The sequence below is a fragment of the Watersipora subatra genome, chromosome 2, assembly GCF_963576615.1.
Source record: "Watersipora subatra chromosome 2, tzWatSuba1.1, whole genome shotgun sequence".
NCBI lineage: Eukaryota > Metazoa > Bryozoa > Gymnolaemata > Cheilostomatida > Watersiporidae > Watersipora > Watersipora subatra.
Window position 1 is genome coordinate 34,749,312 of NC_088709.1, and position 18,837 is coordinate 34,768,148.

At 35.0% G+C, this 18,837-nt stretch overlaps 1 protein-coding gene across 1 annotated transcript in view; it reads left to right on the top strand.

Annotated features, from left to right (window-relative positions):
* LOC137386985 (85/88 kDa calcium-independent phospholipase A2-like) overlaps positions 1–18,837 on the top strand; it is a 68,649-nt gene that overhangs the window by 3,342 nt on the left and 46,470 nt on the right. The window contains exons 2-3 of the mRNA XM_068073242.1: positions 8,585–8,730; positions 10,396–10,630. Coding sequence (XP_067929343.1) covers positions 8,633–8,730; positions 10,396–10,630 — 333 coding nt within the window. The 5' untranslated portion in view covers positions 8,585–8,632. The remainder of the gene's footprint in view (positions 1–8,584; positions 8,731–10,395; positions 10,631–18,837) is intronic.

Sequence of the window (18,837 nt, forward strand, 5' to 3'; positions counted from 1 at the left end):
ATTCAATAAAGATTAACTAACTGTCATAGATTTATATCGATATCCGGTTGAGTTTTATTATTAGTGACTCGTTTTATGTTCAGATCTACGTTCTATATAGTATGCAATGTATTGGCCGTTATTCACGAACGTAATAACATATTATATCTGCCGTCAGATATCCCAACTATTATTTAGTATTAACTTGCCTTTTTGGTGGAGCAACTGCCTTGATCAACAGTAGCTCCCCCTGGTGTTAAAACTTAGAAGTGCAGGCAAAATTTGAAGTGCGAGCCATATTCCATTGTGTTTATAAAATTTCTTGTGGGCCAATTAAAAATGGACTGCGGGCCGCAGTTGGCCCGCAGGCCGTAGTTTGGACACTCCTGGTTTAATTGCTTTGGCATGTTCTCCATCTGGAGTTGACGCAATTTCTATGATTGATTCCTCCAATTTTGAAATTTCTAATTTGCTTTTGACATTTTCTAATTAATAGATATTTTGATGTCATTGAGTGTCTTGCTGCTTGTTCGTATTATATGGTTATACTGTGGTCTGGCTGCATTTACTTTTGGTATGTTGTTTTCGCAGTATTTTTGTACAACAATAGACATAAAAAATGGTAGGGTTTTCAAACTTGTGATGGCTGTTCATGCTCACATATTTTAGGATGAGTAAGGAAACAGTAGTTTTGCTATTTGTGTTTAATGTTTTTAATATTTGTCCTAATAAATCATCTAAAGTTTTTTTGATCATAAATCTTATGGTTTATCGACTGTTAGGCGACAATTTCGGTCCGAAAAGCGACAACTTCAGACGAAGGGGCGACACCGGACGGAAAAGCGCCAATTCTGGGACAAAAGGTTAAGTCCCGTTATGTTGTTGTAAATTAGTAGTGAACACTAACAAGACACCAACTTTATTGATGCCCAGATCGGAAATCTTGCATTAGTACATTTCTCACTCATTGCTCTACCTCATTTCTTTGGCATCTATTACCTGCCTATATCCACATTAATCTGATGACATTATTCTTTTACACACAGTAGAATTTCATATTGTATTAATGAATGTACCAAATATTCATTTAATTGAGATGGTTATTATTCAAAAGAAGCTGCTGGGATTAATCTGTCTTTAATCGCCAACTATTCTTTTTTCATCCTTTTCCACAAATTTAACTCTAGAATTTGTCAACTCTATGTGCTCAGAAGTCATTTAGATAGTCACTACTTTCTTTTTCACTTCCTTGAATGTCTTTGAAAACTGGCAAGCTGCTTATCAGTGTGGCAAGAGTCTGAGATTACTTACTGCCTAATATATGACATCATAGATGGACCAACATTTTTAACCCCTTTGAAGCGAGGCATTCTTGAGTCACTAGCATACCCCTGTTGATTAATCATTATACTATCGCTAACTTATGTATTATGTGTTTGGACCCTCAGTAGTAACTCTATAACTAATGTATACGCTTGTTCGAATTGCAGTATGAAAATAAATACATACATCTGAGTCTAGCTTGAGACATTTTAATAAATTTGCTTTTTGGTATATTTATACAAATGGTAAAGCTGATCTTTATCATACATGACTTTCAAAAATACGTATATCAATAGTTTGTAGCATTAAATTTTTTTTTGACAATGACTTGATTCTGATTGATACTATGCAGATAAACCCATCTAATGATAGAACTTCTCTTTCCTATCTAGAATGACGAGATCAGGTTCACGGTTAAAAATTGGCAACTGAGTATATATCACAAAGGTCAATGAGGTGTTGATCACTCCTCGTTGTCTCAAACTACAAGTTGTGTGTGCCATCGAGATCTGTGACAAGGTTGATTCGGTTGAATATCTCAAGTGACTTCAAGGGTAACATGGCATCAGGACTGGTTCATGTCTATGATTTGGAATAGGTCATTTTTCCATAAGCTTTCTGTGATGCTGATTAGTCTTCTTGCGACAAGCTGTAGAAGTAAAATATGGATATATCTTAGAGACCTATCTCAGAAAAAGCATTCATTCTTCAAACTCGAATAAAATCTCAACAAAAATAGATCAGTGTGAATCGCAATTTAGCCTATTGAGTTTGAGTTATAATGACATTGGATTATTATCATAATTTTAAAGAAACAAAGATAAGGAAGTCATCCTTGCCATAAGTAAATGAGAAATCTCAATAATAGGGACTTTGTCTTTTCATCGTTAGCAGAGAGCAAAATTCTCGTGAAATTCAATGATTGAAACTATAAATTTTTTTTTTCGCGGTGAGATAACTCTATAACTTTAACAGTCAGAGACAAGGTTGTTGACAATTCAGCCGGGAACGTGACTTCGCGGAACCATTTTGAACAAACATGCTGATATAAAAACAAGCTTTTGTAGTTTAATTGTATAAGCTAGATGCATTTTTTAAAACTAGCCTTGACATTTTGTTGAATGTTGGGGCTAGCGTATTCTGAGAAATCCCATCAATTGTGTGTGAAGATACATGCCACTATTTCTTTTATAAAAAACATCCGTAAAAAAACGATAACATTGTCAAAGCTGAGCTTCAAAAATATATGTAAGCACTGCACACGACGACAGAATAGAATGTACTTAGCCTTCAACCAAATAATAAACCAATTTGTCACCTTTCAATCTGGAATTGTTGCCAGTTTGTTCGCCGTGTCGCCCATCCATCTGAAGTTTTTACCTTTCACTGTTACTGAAAGTGTCGCCTTAGTGTCTGTCGTCCTATCTACTGTCACCCAAAATGTTCAGTTACTAAATTTTATGTCACTACCATAGATATAGTAAACCCTAGATATGCGAATAATCAAAATAAGTGAGGCCTATAAATAGCAGGACGCAACGTCGTGGTGATGTGTAGAGGGAATCAGCTGATCTATGAATTCCTATCGACTTAACATTAAAACCTGCACAATTATTCCATAGTTTGTGCATCTGAGACTGCATATGCTATTGAAAATATATAAAACTTATATAATGACTTTGGATGTGAAAGGCAAGAATCTTACACACATGGTAATGAATAATACCAATGGTTTAGAAGCATCTATATCATTAATAATACAAAGATTGACCAAATAGAAATTAAACTAAGAACAAACTAATGAGTCAAATGAGATTTAGAAGCAGTCAAACTGGACCACTGTATTAAACAGCCATTAGACATGACTGAAAATAACTAGATGAGATAGTTTTTGTCTAAGGTTGGTTGAACTAGATTCCTGCTTTGAAGCGGCATAGTGTATTCTGATTTTAATATAGCGATTCACTATAGTTTTTAGTAGATTGGTGGCATGCACTGTGCATGTAAAACCTTGATTGAGGTTATGTAATAAGACATATGTTATTGCTTGTGATGTTATTTGTTTAAAAACTCTCTGTGATACCATAGCTCTCCATGTGTGAACGTAAGCACTTTTCTGCAGCAATACATATTCGACCTATCAATGGGGTCAGCAATCTTCCCCTGTTTTAAACTGAGATTAGGGTTATGTCATCACTAACTCTATTTCCCACTACTTCTACATTGGTAAAGAACTTGATACAGTCATCACATTTGAGTTAGAAAAAATTCCTCATCACTGGACTCCTCATCTTCACCTTCCTGAGCTTTTGTCTCGTCCTTCTTTTTTAGCCAGAGAATGGAGCAGGAATTGGCCAGTTTTTTCAGCCCTGCTCACATCCAGATCAATACAGTTAGCAATGGGACTTGGTGTGATATCTGATTTTATGAGCAGTGCTCGAAGTGCAGATCTAAAGCACTGCACATCTGGGTTATTGTAATAGCCCGGGTCATTGTTATAGTTATCGTGGAAAACAGAGTCTCAATGTGATCCTGGAGTAGGAAGTAGTTGACGTACGGGTAGTTGCTGGAAAGATATTGAGCAATGCCATGTACAGATTTGGCTGCTGACTCAAAACCAATGAAGGTTTTCCTATTATTTTCCACTAGCAGCTTTCCGCTTGGTGTTATTAATTGGCATAGATAGCTTATGATATTGTTGAGAACTTCTTCGTTTTAGTTCAAGTTCTGTCTCGTTATGGACAATTCAGGATATACCTGGGGTGTTGTAGTCTCTTCTAATGACATTTCACTAAGAATTTGATCTTATTGTTACGTTTATGACTTAAAAACTAGTATGACAAGCACGCTTTCACTACTAAACTCGTTGCTCAATCGAAGGCTCTGATGCTGTGATGCACATCACTGCGACGTAACGTCGTGAAAACAACAGCCTCACTTAGGCCGCCAATATGCCTCACTTTTGCTCCATTGTAATGATAGCTATTTACCAATCTACTATATCTACTATATTACTATATCTATGGTCACTACCTACAAGATTGGATGCCGACTTGGAAATTACATGACGAAATAAACATGATTAAATTTTAATAATTAGTAAGTGATTATTGTCGATGTGTGCCTAGCAAGGATGTAAGTTTAAATACTTATAGAATTTTGCATGTCTGAACGAAGTTAGGTAAATGCCATATTCTGCAGGTCAAAATATGCAGGTCAAATTGATCATTTCGACAACAAGCTAAAACAGCTCAACTCGAGAAGATCTTACAGCAAGCTTATTAATATATCATTGTTGTATTTTATAACAACTTTATTATTGAGTAGAAACTGGTACCTGCTATGTTGGTCAACTGTCTGATCCCCCCAAAGTTGACTCGCCAAGACGACTCATCCCATTTGAGCTAATTCGCTTCAAGTTAGCTCACCTAGCACAAGATTAGTCACTTTTATTCAACCCAAATTACATATACTGTAAAACCTTTATTTAAACGACATGGCGCTGTATTTCACAACTCTGCCCCCATAGTGGCGGTTAAATAGAGACTAGCGTTGTGTTTTTCAAATAACTCATCAGAGTTTTGGGAAGATAAATTTAACCCTTTCATGGGTGAAGCGGATGTCACCTATATTTTGCACTCTCCCTTGGGCGGAGCGATATTAACCCTTTTGGATGCAATAAATCTGCTAACTTACCTCCGAGTTGTCGTAGATCTCTAAATAAATATATATTGGGAAGCTGAGAAATATTTCTACCAGTTAATATCTATTAACTGGAATTAACCTATGATGATCCTTCACCCTAGGTCGCAACTTTGTTGGAACTTTGAAGTTTTTAATTTCATTTTAAGTTTGAAGGCATATTTCATTTCATGAGTGTATTTTACAATGTTGCCTAAAAGCTCATGCACTCATTGATATGTTTGCTACAGTTTGCAGCCAAAACTTGCTTTTTATGTGCAATAGAAGAGGAGTTATGTGTCGATCCATTGTAAGCCGAGTTAAGATAACCGTAAGAATACTACCAAATAATGTGCTATAAATTTGCAAGTTTATAAGTTATATAATAATAATCTATCAAATGCTACAAATATATATTAAAAAACCAGTGACATAAACGAACAATATTTATAATACATGCATAAACAAAAATTAACATTTTTGAAACACAAATATTTGCATCGTTTACTCAGCCAGTTGCATTCTGATTGCTGCCTTCGATAGAACAAACATCTTCTGTCTGTTCAATACCTTTTACAATGTCTTCTGATTTCAACTCTTCGTTTGAACTGCTGAACTAGTCGATATTGGTGTCCACACAATTTTTTTAGCCAAGCAAAACCTTCAGCGTAGTATTTCGCACAAATGATAATAAACTTTTGCACATCCGTTGAAATAGCAAGACAATCGTTAAACAATAGCGTTAAACAAGGAATTACTGTTGGCCTGATAAAGTTATTAATTATTTCTATGATGTTGCTTTCCGAGTTTTAACGGAAAAACAAAAAGCTTTGGAGTTGGAAAACGGACTTCGATAGGAAGAGAAACAACAAAATAATTAATTATTATTGATGTAGCCGAGTCATTATTAGTACGATTTTGTGGACATTTTTTTACTGATCATTTTATAATGGATTCATCAAAACCAAAGAATGTCAAAGGGGTGGTCAAATGGAGGTGGTGTTCCATTAAAAGGTGACGCTCTATTTTTAAATCCTTATCCTATAGTGGTGGTCAAATAGAGGTGGCCGTCAAATAGAGGGGGTGTTCAATTAGAGGTTTTATGGTGCTTGCTGCATATGGCCTGCGATTAAAATTTGAAAGATGACAAATGCTCTAGTATAGTTCAGCTTGTTATTGCTACAAATACGTGTAAAGGAATAAAGATGGGTAATGCAAATACCGAGTGTTTAGCAATACGGGCAGATTATACTATTTTCATAGACTGTTAAGCAAGGTGAATACAGGTTAATGAATCTTATCTCAAAGTTACCAAAAATGGTCAGCTTCACAAATAGTGATTAGCAAGGACAGCCATATTGCTTGTAGTGTGTATTTATGCTTCAGGCTTTTCTTTTTTCCGCTTAACCGGTAAGTTAGAAATTAGCGGTGCACACACTATATGTATGTGGTATGTTAGTTTTCTACTTGGTTCATTTGACTTGGACAAGTGGCTAACTAATACGCTAACTAATACAAGTTGATTTCATGGGATTAGCTGTCATTAAACAAGCGGACTATTACGGGTCGAGTTGACTTATATAGGGTGAGTTAGCTAAGGTGACATGGCATTAGGACAACAAATGAAGTCGAAAATAGGGAATTATAGGTAGTCAGTATTTCATTGGCAGGTAAGTTTAAGTGTAATGCGATTGAGCTGAAGATTTCACTGTCAGAATACGTATGTATGTGTATAAATATTAATGTTGATACTAAATAAACTAAATAGTAACTAGTAACCAAATATCAAAATTTATTTACTTTTTTCATCCGGTAAGTTTTAAATTTGCTTGAAAATTCTGGGTGTATGTTCATGGATTTGTTTGTCATATTTTTGTACGTTATAATTAATGTGGCTGATCCAATTTTGTGAATATCTAAAATACCGTAAAGCATCTAATTGAACGCCACCTCTATTTGGCCGCCACTATGGGAGAAAGGTTAAAAATATAGCGCTACTCTCTAATTGAACACCACCTCTATTTGACCACCACTCTGACATTCTTTGATCTGTACAAACCCATTTTAGCAAGTGATCAGTAGAAGAGTGTCCACAAAATCATATTAATAATGAATAGTTTACATCAAAAACAATTAATTCTTTTGTTGTCCAACTTCAGAGCTTTTTCACTTTTTTAGTAAAACTTTGAAAGCATCGCCATACTTTACTTTAAATACTTAGTAACTGTCTCAGGCTAGTAGTAATTTCTTGCTTAACGCGGTCTTGATACCTCAAAGTATGTGAAAAAGGGTTTACATTTACGATGGTATATAAACGATTAGTTTTAGGCTAAAAGTTGTGCTTAGCGAGCAAAACTTTTACGCTTGCATTGGTGAAAATACTGCGCGTAAAAGTTTTGCTCTGCTAAAATATTGTTTCGAGGCTAGTATCGACTAGTTATGCAGTGCAGTAGGGGAGTTGAAATCAGAAGACATTGTGGAAGGTCTTGGGCAACTAGAAACTGTTCATTCGATCGAAAGCAGCTATCAGAACACAGCTGACCGAGCAAACAATGCAAATATTTTTGTTTTAAAAATGTTAATTTTTGTTTCTGCATGTATTATAAGTATGGTTCGTTTATGTCACTTTTTTATGCATATATATTTGCAGCATTTGATAGATTATCATCATACAACTTATAAATTTGCATATTTATAGCACACTCGCTGTGCGACCCAGCGTTGCCCAGGTATAATAAACCAGCTTATAAACCATGGGAGGTAATGAGCGTTGCCTGCCACTTGCTTTTAGCCTGGCACATCGCCAATAGATAATTTGGGTAAGCTTACTGACGCCTTTCATGACGTTACACCATCACATTACATCGTGACTGTGAGCGGTAGCATATTTGCTCCCATATAGCGACGTATATTGCCTAATTAATACATCTAGTTCGTGTGGCTGAATTGGTAAGGTGTCGGACTGGTCTTACAATGAATCGAGGCTCGTAACTCCTCTTTTATTGCATATAAACACTAGTTTTGGTTTCAAACTGTAGCAAACATATCAATTAATGTAATGTGCTTTTATTCAACATTATTAAATATAGATGTTAAATAAAAATATTTTATCAAAATAAAAATTGAAAACTCCACCAAATTTCAAAACAGGACACAGGCTATAATAATATCATCGCATATTAATTGCAAGAAATAGATATCGACTGGTGGAGATATTTTTCAGCTTCTCATTGCATATTTATTAAGAGATCCTTGACAAGTTGGAGGTAAGTTAGCAGATTTATTGCACTCGGAAAGGTTAATATCGCTTCACCGAAAAAAAGAAAACAAAATATAGGTGACAATCGCTTCACCTATATAAGGTTTAAATTTAACTTCCCAAAATTCTGAATGGCTATTTGAAAAATACAACGTTAGGCTCTATTTACCATCTTGCATGTTCTACATCTTACTCACTCCTGTTCTACGTCTCACTCATTCCTGTAAGATCCTATGTTATGTATTTTATACAGTTCTGTGTCTGTCAAACTTTACTGACATTTTTCTGTGATTTGTTTACATCATCAGTTTATATTAGTTTCACTTGCAGTGCTTATGCTAGTTTTAGCACACTAGACACTTGACACGGAAGTATGTCAGGACTTGAACCATGAATTTTGTTAATTCAGTCGTGAATAAAGTCGCAGCAGCAATCAACCCTCCGTCAAATTTCAGCGTGGCAGAAGTAAACCAAAGCTCACTAACCCAGTAAGTTATCCGTCAATTTTCACTGCTAGACGGAGGAGTAGCTTAGCTATTTCACTTATTTGTCCATTGATAACAGTAGCGCTTACATTATCATTTGCTTTGAGTGTTCCGACTCGTCTGCAGTTTTCAATCACTTTCTATTACATTTGTAAAGTTTGTGCTAATCAGTCTTGGGAACAGGATTCACTTCACTCAAATGTTTTGCTGATTCATCAGATCACTTAGTTTAAAAGTACGTACATAGTTACATCCTTTTATTGTAAACATAATGATTCAAAACAGGGAAGTATGTGAGCGCAGTGCAGTTAACTAATATATTCTCGTTGCTTTACTGTAAACCTGTTCGACTGTTAGTCATATTATGATCTACCTGTATTACATATTTGGCTAAGTCTCCTAGATACTAATTTTTTACACTTTTTGCACTTTCTGTTTTTCAATCAATATAAGGGTGAAGAATGGGTGCTGACTGTACAACACTAAACTGCTATTAATATAAGGGTGAAGAATGGGTGCTGACTGTACAACACTAAACTGCTATTAATATAAGGGTGAAGAATGGGTGCTGACTGTACGACACTAAACTGCTATTAATATAAGGGTGAAGAATGGGTGCTGACTGTACAACACTAAACTGCTATTAATATGAGGGTGAAGAATGGGTACTGACTGTACAACACTAAACTGCTATTAATATAAGGGTGAAGAATGGGTACTGACTATGCAACACTAAACTGCTATTAATATAAGGGTGAAGAATGGGTACTGACTATGCAACACTAAACTGCTATTAATATAAGGGTGAAGAATGGGTGCTGACTGTACAACACTAAACTGCTATTAATATAAGGGTGAAGAATGGGTGCTGACTGTACAACACTAAACTGCTATTAATATAAGGGTGCAGAATGGGTGCTGACTGTACAACACTAAACTGCTATTAATATAAGGGTGAAGAATGGGTACTGACTATGCAACACTAAACTGCTATTAATATAAGGGTGAAGAATGGGTGCTGACTGTACAACACTAAACTGCTATTAATATAAGGGTGAAGAATGGGTGCTGACTGTACAACACTAAACTGCTATTAATATAAGGGTGAAGAATGGGTGCTGACTGTACAACACTAAACTGCTATTAATATAAGGGTGCAGAATGGGTACTGACTGTACAACACTAAACTGCTATTAATATAAGGGTGAAGAATGGGTGCTGACTGTACAACACTAAACTGCTATTAATATAAGGGTGCAGAATGGGTACTGACTGTACAACACTAAACTGCTATTAATATAAGGGTGAAGAATGGGTGCTGACTGTACAACACTAAACTGCTATTAATATAAGGGTGAAGGATGGGTACTGGCTATGCAACACTAAACTACTGAGGTAGCCTATTCTACCACCACCATCCACTTTAATTTTACTTTGTGGTGAACATTATATCATATTTTGTATTAATGTCTTTAAAATTAGTAGTGTAAGGTCCTAATGAATGATGACTGCTTGGAGGCTGTGAACATGATTTCTAGCAGCCAGTATTTTGTAATTTGGTTCTATGAAAATAGCAACAATTATTCTTCTGCAAATCCCTAAGAAAATAGAAAAAGCTGTCCTGTTTTATGAATATATATTTGTATATGTGTTATAAATATATTTCAGGTATGAAACATTGTACTATAGCGATGATGCAACACTATACAAAGTACTCGCCGGCTCTAATTTCAAGTATATGTTGGTTCTGCTGCTTCGTGGTGGCGTGACGGTAAAATACTACCGACTCTTCACAGTGTCTGATGAGGATGAAGCTCATCAGTTGTTTAGTCTATACTCTACAAGGGTCGTCCCTATTGCTACAGTCTGTCAGGCTCTCTCGAGTTCAGTCTCAAAGCTACAGGTATAATTGTATTGTATATTAGCTCTATTTCAAGCTTTTGGGTTGGCAAAATCAAGTTGTGTGGATGCTGTTCTTTTATTTCTTGTACACTATTATTATGGTTAGATCTCAACTGGTCAACTATCATTATGGTTAGATATCAACTGGTCAACTATCATTATGGTTAGATCTGAACTGGTCAACTATCATTATGATTAGATCTGAACTGGTCAACTATCCTTATGGTTAGATCTCAACTGGTCAACTATCTTTATGGTTAGATGTCAACTGGTCAACTATTATTATGGTTAGATCTGAACTGGTCAACTATCCTTATGGTTAGATCTCAACTGGTCAACTATCCTTATGATTAGATCTCAACTGGTCAACTATCATTATGGTTAGATCTCAACTGGTCAACTATCCTTATGGTTAGATATCAACTGGTCAACTATTATTATGGTTAGATCTGAACTGGTCAACTATCCTTATGGTTAGATCTCAACTTATCAACTATCATTATGGTTAGATCTCCACTGGTCAACTATCATTATGGTTAGATCTCAACTGGTCAACTATCCTTATGGTTAGATCTCAACTGGTCAACTATCCTTATGGTTAGATATCAACTGATCAACTATCCTTATGGTTAGATCTCAACTGGTCAACTATCATTATGGTTAGATATCAACTGGTCAACTATCCTTATGGTTAGATATCAACTGATCAACTATCCTTATGGTTAGATATCAACTGGTCAACCATCATTATGGTTAGATCTCAACTGGTCAACTATCATTATGGTTAGATATCAACTGGTCAACTATCCTTATGGTTAGATATCAACTGATCAACTATCCTTATGGTTAGATCTCAACTGGTCAACTATCATTATGGTTAGATATCAACTGGTCAACTATCCTTATGGTTAGATATCAACTGATCAACTATCCTTATGGTTAGATATCAACTGGTCAACTATTATTATGGTTAGATCTCAACTGGTCAACTATCATTATGGTTAGATCTCAACTGGTCAACTATCATTATGGTTAGATATCAACTGGTCAACTATCATTATGGTTAGATCTGAACTGGTCAACTATCCTTATGGTTAGATATCAACTGATCAACTATCCTTATGGTTAGATCTCAACTGATCAACTATCATTATGGTTAGATCTCAACTGGTCAACTATCATTATGGTTAGATATCAACTGGTCAACTATCCTTATGGTTAGATATCAACTGATCAACTATCCTTATGGTTAGATATCAACTGGTCAACTATTATTATGGTTAGATCTCAACTGGTCAACTATCATTATGGTTAGATCTCAACTGGTCAACTATCATTATGGTTAGATCTCAACTGGTCAACTATCATTATGGTTAGATCTGAACTGGTCAACTATCCTTATGGTTAGATCTCAACTGGTCAACTATCATTATGGTTAGATCTCAACTGGTCAACTATCATTATGGTTAGATCTCAACTGGTCAACTATCATTATGGTTAGATCTGAACTGGTCAACTATCCTTATGGTTAGATCTCAACTGGTCAACTATCATTATGGTTAGATCTCAACTGGTCAACTATCATTATGGTTAGATCTCAACTGGTCAACTATCATTATGGTTAGATCTCAACTGGTCAACTATCATTATGGTTAGATCTCAACTGGTCAACTATCATTATGGTTAGATCTCAACTGGTCAACTATCATTATGGTTAGATCTCAACTGGTCAACTATCATTATGGTTAGATCTCAACTGGTCAACTATCATTATGGTTAGATCTCAACTGGTCAACTATCATTATGGTTAGATCTGAACTGGTCAACTATCCTTATGGTTAGATCTCAACTGGTCAACTATCATTATGGTTAGATCTCAACTGGTCAACTATCATTATGGTTAGATCTCAACTGGTCAACCATCATTATGGTTAGATCTCAACTGGTCAACTATCATTATGGTTAGATATCAACTGGTCAACTATCCTCATGGTTAGATATCAACTGATCAACTATCGTTATGGTTAGATCTCAACTGGTCAACTATCCTTATGATTAGATGTCAACTGGTCAACTATCATTATGGTTAGATATCAACTTATCAACTATCATTATGGTTAGATCTTAACTGGTCAACTATCCTTATGATTAGATGTCAACTGGTCAACTATCATTATGGTTAGATATCAACTGATCAACTATCCTTATGGTTAGATATCAACTGGTCAACTATCATTATGGTTAGATCTCAACTGGTCAACTATCATTATGGTTAGATCTCAACTGGTCAACCATCATTATGGTTAGATCTCAACTGGTCAACTATCCTTATGGTTAGATATCAACTGGTCAACTATCATTATGGTTAGATCTCAACTGGTCAACTATCATTATGGTTAGATCTCAACTGGTCAACCATCATTATGGTTAGATCTCAACTGGTCAACTATCATTATGGTTAGATATCAACTGGTCAACTATCCTTATGGTTAGATATCAACTGATCAACTATCCTTATGATCAGATCTCAACTGGTCAACTATCCTTATGATTAGATCTCAACTGATCAACTATCCTTATGGTTAGATCTCAACTTATCAACTATCATTATGGTTAGATCTCAACTGGTCAACTATCCTTATGGTTAGATATCAACTGATCAACTATCCTTATGGTTAGATCTCAACTGATCAACTATCATTATGGTTAGATATCAACTGGTCAACTATCCTTATGGTTAGATATCAACTGATCAACTATCCTTATGATCAGATCTCAACTGGTCAACTATCCTTATGATTAGATCTCAACTGATCAACTATCCTTATGGTTAGATCTCAACTTATCAACTATCATTATGGTTAGATCTCAACTGGTCAACTATCCTTATGGTTAGATATCAACTGATCAACTATCCTTATGGTTAGATCTCAACTGATCAACTATCATTATGGTTAGATATCAACTGGTCAACTATCCTTATGGTTAGATCTCAACTGGTCAACTATCATTATGGTTAGATATCAACTGGTCAACTATTATTATGGTTAGATCTCAACTGGTCAACTATCCTTATGATTAGATCTCAACTGGTCAACTATCCTTATGATTAGATCTCAACTGATCAACTATCATTATGGTTAGATCTCAACTGATCAACTATCATTATGGTTAGATATCAACTGGTCAACTATCCTTATGGTTAGATCTCAACTGGTCAACTATCATTATGGTTAGATATCAACTGGTCAACTATCCTTATGGTTTGATCTCAACTGGTCGACTATCATTATGGTTTGATCTCAACTGATCAACTATCCTTATGGTTAGATCTCAACTGGTCAACTATCATTATGGTTAGATCTCAACTGGTCAACCATCATTATGGTTAGATCTCAACTGGTCAACTATCATTATGGTTAGATATCAACTGGTCAACTATTCTTATGGTTAGATCTCAACTGATCAACTATCCTTATGGTTAAATCTCAACTGATCAACTATCTTTATGGTTAGATATCAACTGGTCAACTATCCTTATGGTTAGATCTCAACTGATCAACTATCTTTATGGTTAGATATCAACTGGTCAACTATCATTATGGTTAGATATCAACTGGTCAACTATTATTATGGCTAGATATCAACTGATCAACTATCCTTATGGTTAGATCTCAACTGATCAACTATCCTTATGGTTAGATCTGAACTGGTCAACTATCCTTATGGTTAGATATCAACTGATCAACTATCCTTATGGTTAGATCTCAACTGATCAACTATCATTATGGTTAGATCTCAACTGGTCAACTATCATTATGGTTAGATCTCAACTGGTGAACTATCCTTATGGTTAGATATCAACTGGTCAACTATTATTATGGTTAGATCTCAACTGGTCAACTATCATTATGGTTAGATATCAACTGGTCAACTATTGTTATGGTTAGATCTCAACTTATCAACTATCCTTATGGTTAGATCTCAACTGGTCAACTATCCTTATGGTTAGATATCAACTGGTCAACTATTATTATGGTTAGATCTCAACTTATCAACTATCCTTATGGTTAGATATCAACTGGTCAACTATCCTTATGGTTAGATATCAACTGGTCAACTATCCTTATGGTTAGATATCAACTGGTCAACTATCATTATGGTTAGATATCAACTGGTCAACTATCATTATGGTTAGATCTCAACTGGTCAACTATCCTTATGGTTAGATCTCAACTTATCAACTATCATTATGGTTAGATCTTAACTGGTCAACTATTATTATGATTGGATCTCAACTGGTCAACTATCATTATGGTTAGATATCAACTGGTCAACTATTATTATGATTGGATCTCAACTGGTCAACTATCATTATGGTTAGATCTCAACTGGTCAACTATCATTATGGTTAGATCTCAACTGATCAACTATCCTTATGGTTAGATCTCAACTGATCAACTATCCTTATGGTTAGATCTCAACTGATCAACTATCATTATGGTTAGATCTCAACTGGTCAACTATCATTATGGTTAGATCTCAACTGGTCAACTATCCTTATGATTAGATCTCAACTGGTCAACTATCATTATGGTTAGATCTCAACTGATCAACTATCATTATGGTTAGATCTCAACTGGTCAACTATCCTTATGATTAGATCTCAACTTATCAACTATCATTATGGTTAGATATCAACTGGTCAACTATCCTTATGGTTAGATATCAACTGATCAACTATCCTCATGATTAGATCTCAACTGGTCAACTATCATTATGGTTAGATCTCAACTGGTCAACTATCCTTATGATTAGATCTCAACTGGTCAACTATCATTATGGTTAGATCTCAACTGATCAACTATCCTTATGGTTAGATCTCAACTGATCAACTATCCTTATGGTTAGATCTCAACTGATCAACTATCATTATGGTTAGATCTCAACTGGTCAACTATCCTTATGATTAGATCTCAACTTATCAACTATCATTATGGTTAGATATCAACTGGTCAACTATCCTTATGGTTAGATATCAACTGATCAACTATCCTTATGATTAGATCTCAACTGGTCAACTATCATTATGGTTAGATCTCAACTGGTCAACTATCCTTATGATTAGATCTCAACTGGTCAACTATCATTATGGTTAGATCTCAACTGATCAACTATCCTTATGGTTAGATCTCAACTGATCAACTATCCTTATGGTTAGATCTCAACTGATCAACTATCATTATGGTTAGATCTCAACTGGTCAACTATCCTTATGATTAGATCTCAACTTATCAACTATCATTATGGTTAGATATCAACTGGTCAACTATCCTTATGATTAGATCTCAACTGGTCAACTATCATTATGGTTAGATCTCAACTGATCAACTATCCTTATGGTTAGATCTCAACTGATCAACTATCATTATGGTTAGATCTCAACTGGTCAACTATCCTTATGATTAGATCTCAACTGGTCAACTATCCTTATGATTAGATCTCAACTGGTCAACTGTTATTATGATTAGATCTCAACTGGTCAACTATCATTATGGTTAGATATCAACTGGTCAACTATTATTATGGTTAGATATCAACTGGTCAACTATCATTATGGTTAGATATCAACTGGTCAACTATTATTATGGTTAGATCTCAACTTATCAACTATCCTTATGGTTAGATCTCAACTGATCAACTATCCTTATGGTTAGATATCAACTGGTCGACTATCATTATGGTTAGATATCAACTGGTCAACTATTATTATGGTTAGATATCAACTGGTCAACTATCCTTATGGTTAGATATCAACTGGTCAACTATTATTATGGTTAGATCTCAACTTATCAACTATCCTTATGGTTAGATCTCAACTGGTCAACTATCATTATGGTTAGATATCAACTGGTCAACTATTATTATGGTTAGATCTCAACTGGTCAACTATCATTATGGTTAGATCTCAACTGGTCAACTATCATTATGGTTAGATCTCAGCTGGTCAACTATCCTTATGGTTAGATCTCAACTTATCAACTATCATTATGGTTAGATCTTAACTGGTCAACTATTATTATGATTAGATCTCAACTGGTCAACTATCATTATGGTTAGATCTCAACTGGTCAACTATCATTATGGTTAGATCTCAACTGATCAACTATCCTTATGGTTAGATATCAACTGGTCAACTATTATTATGATTGGATCTCAACTGGTCAACTATCATTATGGTTAGATCTCAACTGATCAACTATCCTTATGGTTAGATCTCAACTGATCAACTATCATTATGGTTAGATCTCAACTGGTCAACTATCATTATGATTAGATCTCAACTTATCAACTATCATTATGGTTAGATATCAACTGGTCAACTATCATTATGGTTAGATCTCAACTGGTCAACTATCCTTATGATTAGATCTCAACTGGTCAACTATCCTTATGGTTAGATCTCAACTGGTCAACTATCCTTATGGTTAGATGTCAACTGATCAACTATCATTATGGTTAGATCTCAACTTATCAACTATCATTATGGTTAGATATCAACTGGTCAACTATTATTATGGTTAGATATCAACTGGTCAACTATCCTTATGGTTAGATATCAACTGGTCAACTATTATTATGGTTAGATCTCAACTTATCAACTATCCTTATGATTAGATCTCAACTGGTCAACTATCATTATGGTTAGATATCAACTGGTCAACTATCCTTATGGTTAGATATCAACTGGTCAACTATTATTATGGTTAGATCTCAACTGGTCAACTATCCTTATGGTTAGATATCAACTGGTCAACTATCCTTATGGTTAGATCTCAACTTATCAACTATCATTATGGTTAGATATCAACTGGTCAACTATCATTATGGTTTGATCTCAACTGGTCAACTATCCTTATGGTTAGATATCAACTGGTCAACTATCATTATGGTTAGATATCAACTGGTCAACTATCATTATGGTTAGATCTCAACTGGTCAACTATCATTATGGTTTGATCTCAACTGGTCAACTATCCTTATGTTAGATCTCAACTGGTCAACTATCATTATGGTTAGATCTCCACTGGTCAACTATCATTATGGCTAGATCTCAACTGGTCAACTATCCTTATGGTTAGATCTCAACTTATCAACTATCATTATGGTTAGATATCAACTGGTCAACTATTATTATGGTTAGATCTCAACTGATCAACTATCCTTATGTTAGATCTCAACTGGTCAACTATCATTATGGTTGGATCTCAACTGATCAACTATCCTTATGGTTAGATCTCAACTGGTCAACTATCCTTATGGTTAGATCTCAACTGGTCAACTATCCTTATGGTTAGATCTCAACTGGTCAACTATCATTATGGTTAGATCTCCACTGGTCAACTATCATTATGGCTAGATCTCAACTGGTCAACTATCATTATGATTAGATCTCAACTGGTCAACTATCATTATGGTTAGATCTCAACTGATCAACTATCCTTATGTTAGATCTCAACTGGTCAACTATCATTATGGTTAGATCTCCACTGGTCAACTATCATTATGGCTAGATCTCAACTGGTCAACTATCATTATGATTAGATCTCAACTGGTCAACTATCCTTATGTTAGATCTCAACTGATCAACTATCATTATGGTTAGATGTCAACTGATCAACTATCCTTATGTTAGATCTCAACTGGTCAACTATCATTATGGTTAGATCTCAACTGGTCAACTATCCTTATGGTTAGATCTCCACTGGTCAACTATCATTATGGCTAGATCTCAACTGGTCAACTATCCTTATGGTTAGATCTCAACTGGTCAACTATCATTATGATTAGATCTCAACTGGTCAACTATCCTTATGTTAGATCTCAACTGGTCAACTATCATTATGGTTAGATCTCCACTGGTCAACTATCATTATGGCTAGATCTCAACTGGTCAACTATCATTATGATTAGATCTCAACTGGTCAACTATCATTATGGTTAGATCTCAACTGGTCAACTATCATTATGGTTAGATCTTAACTGGTCAACTATCATTATGGTTAGATCTCAACTGATCAACTATCCTTATGTTAGATCTCAACTGGTCAACTATCCTTATGTTAGATCTCAACTGGTCAACTATCATTATGGTTAGATCTCAACTGGTCAACTATCATTATGATTAGATCTCAACTGGTCAACTAT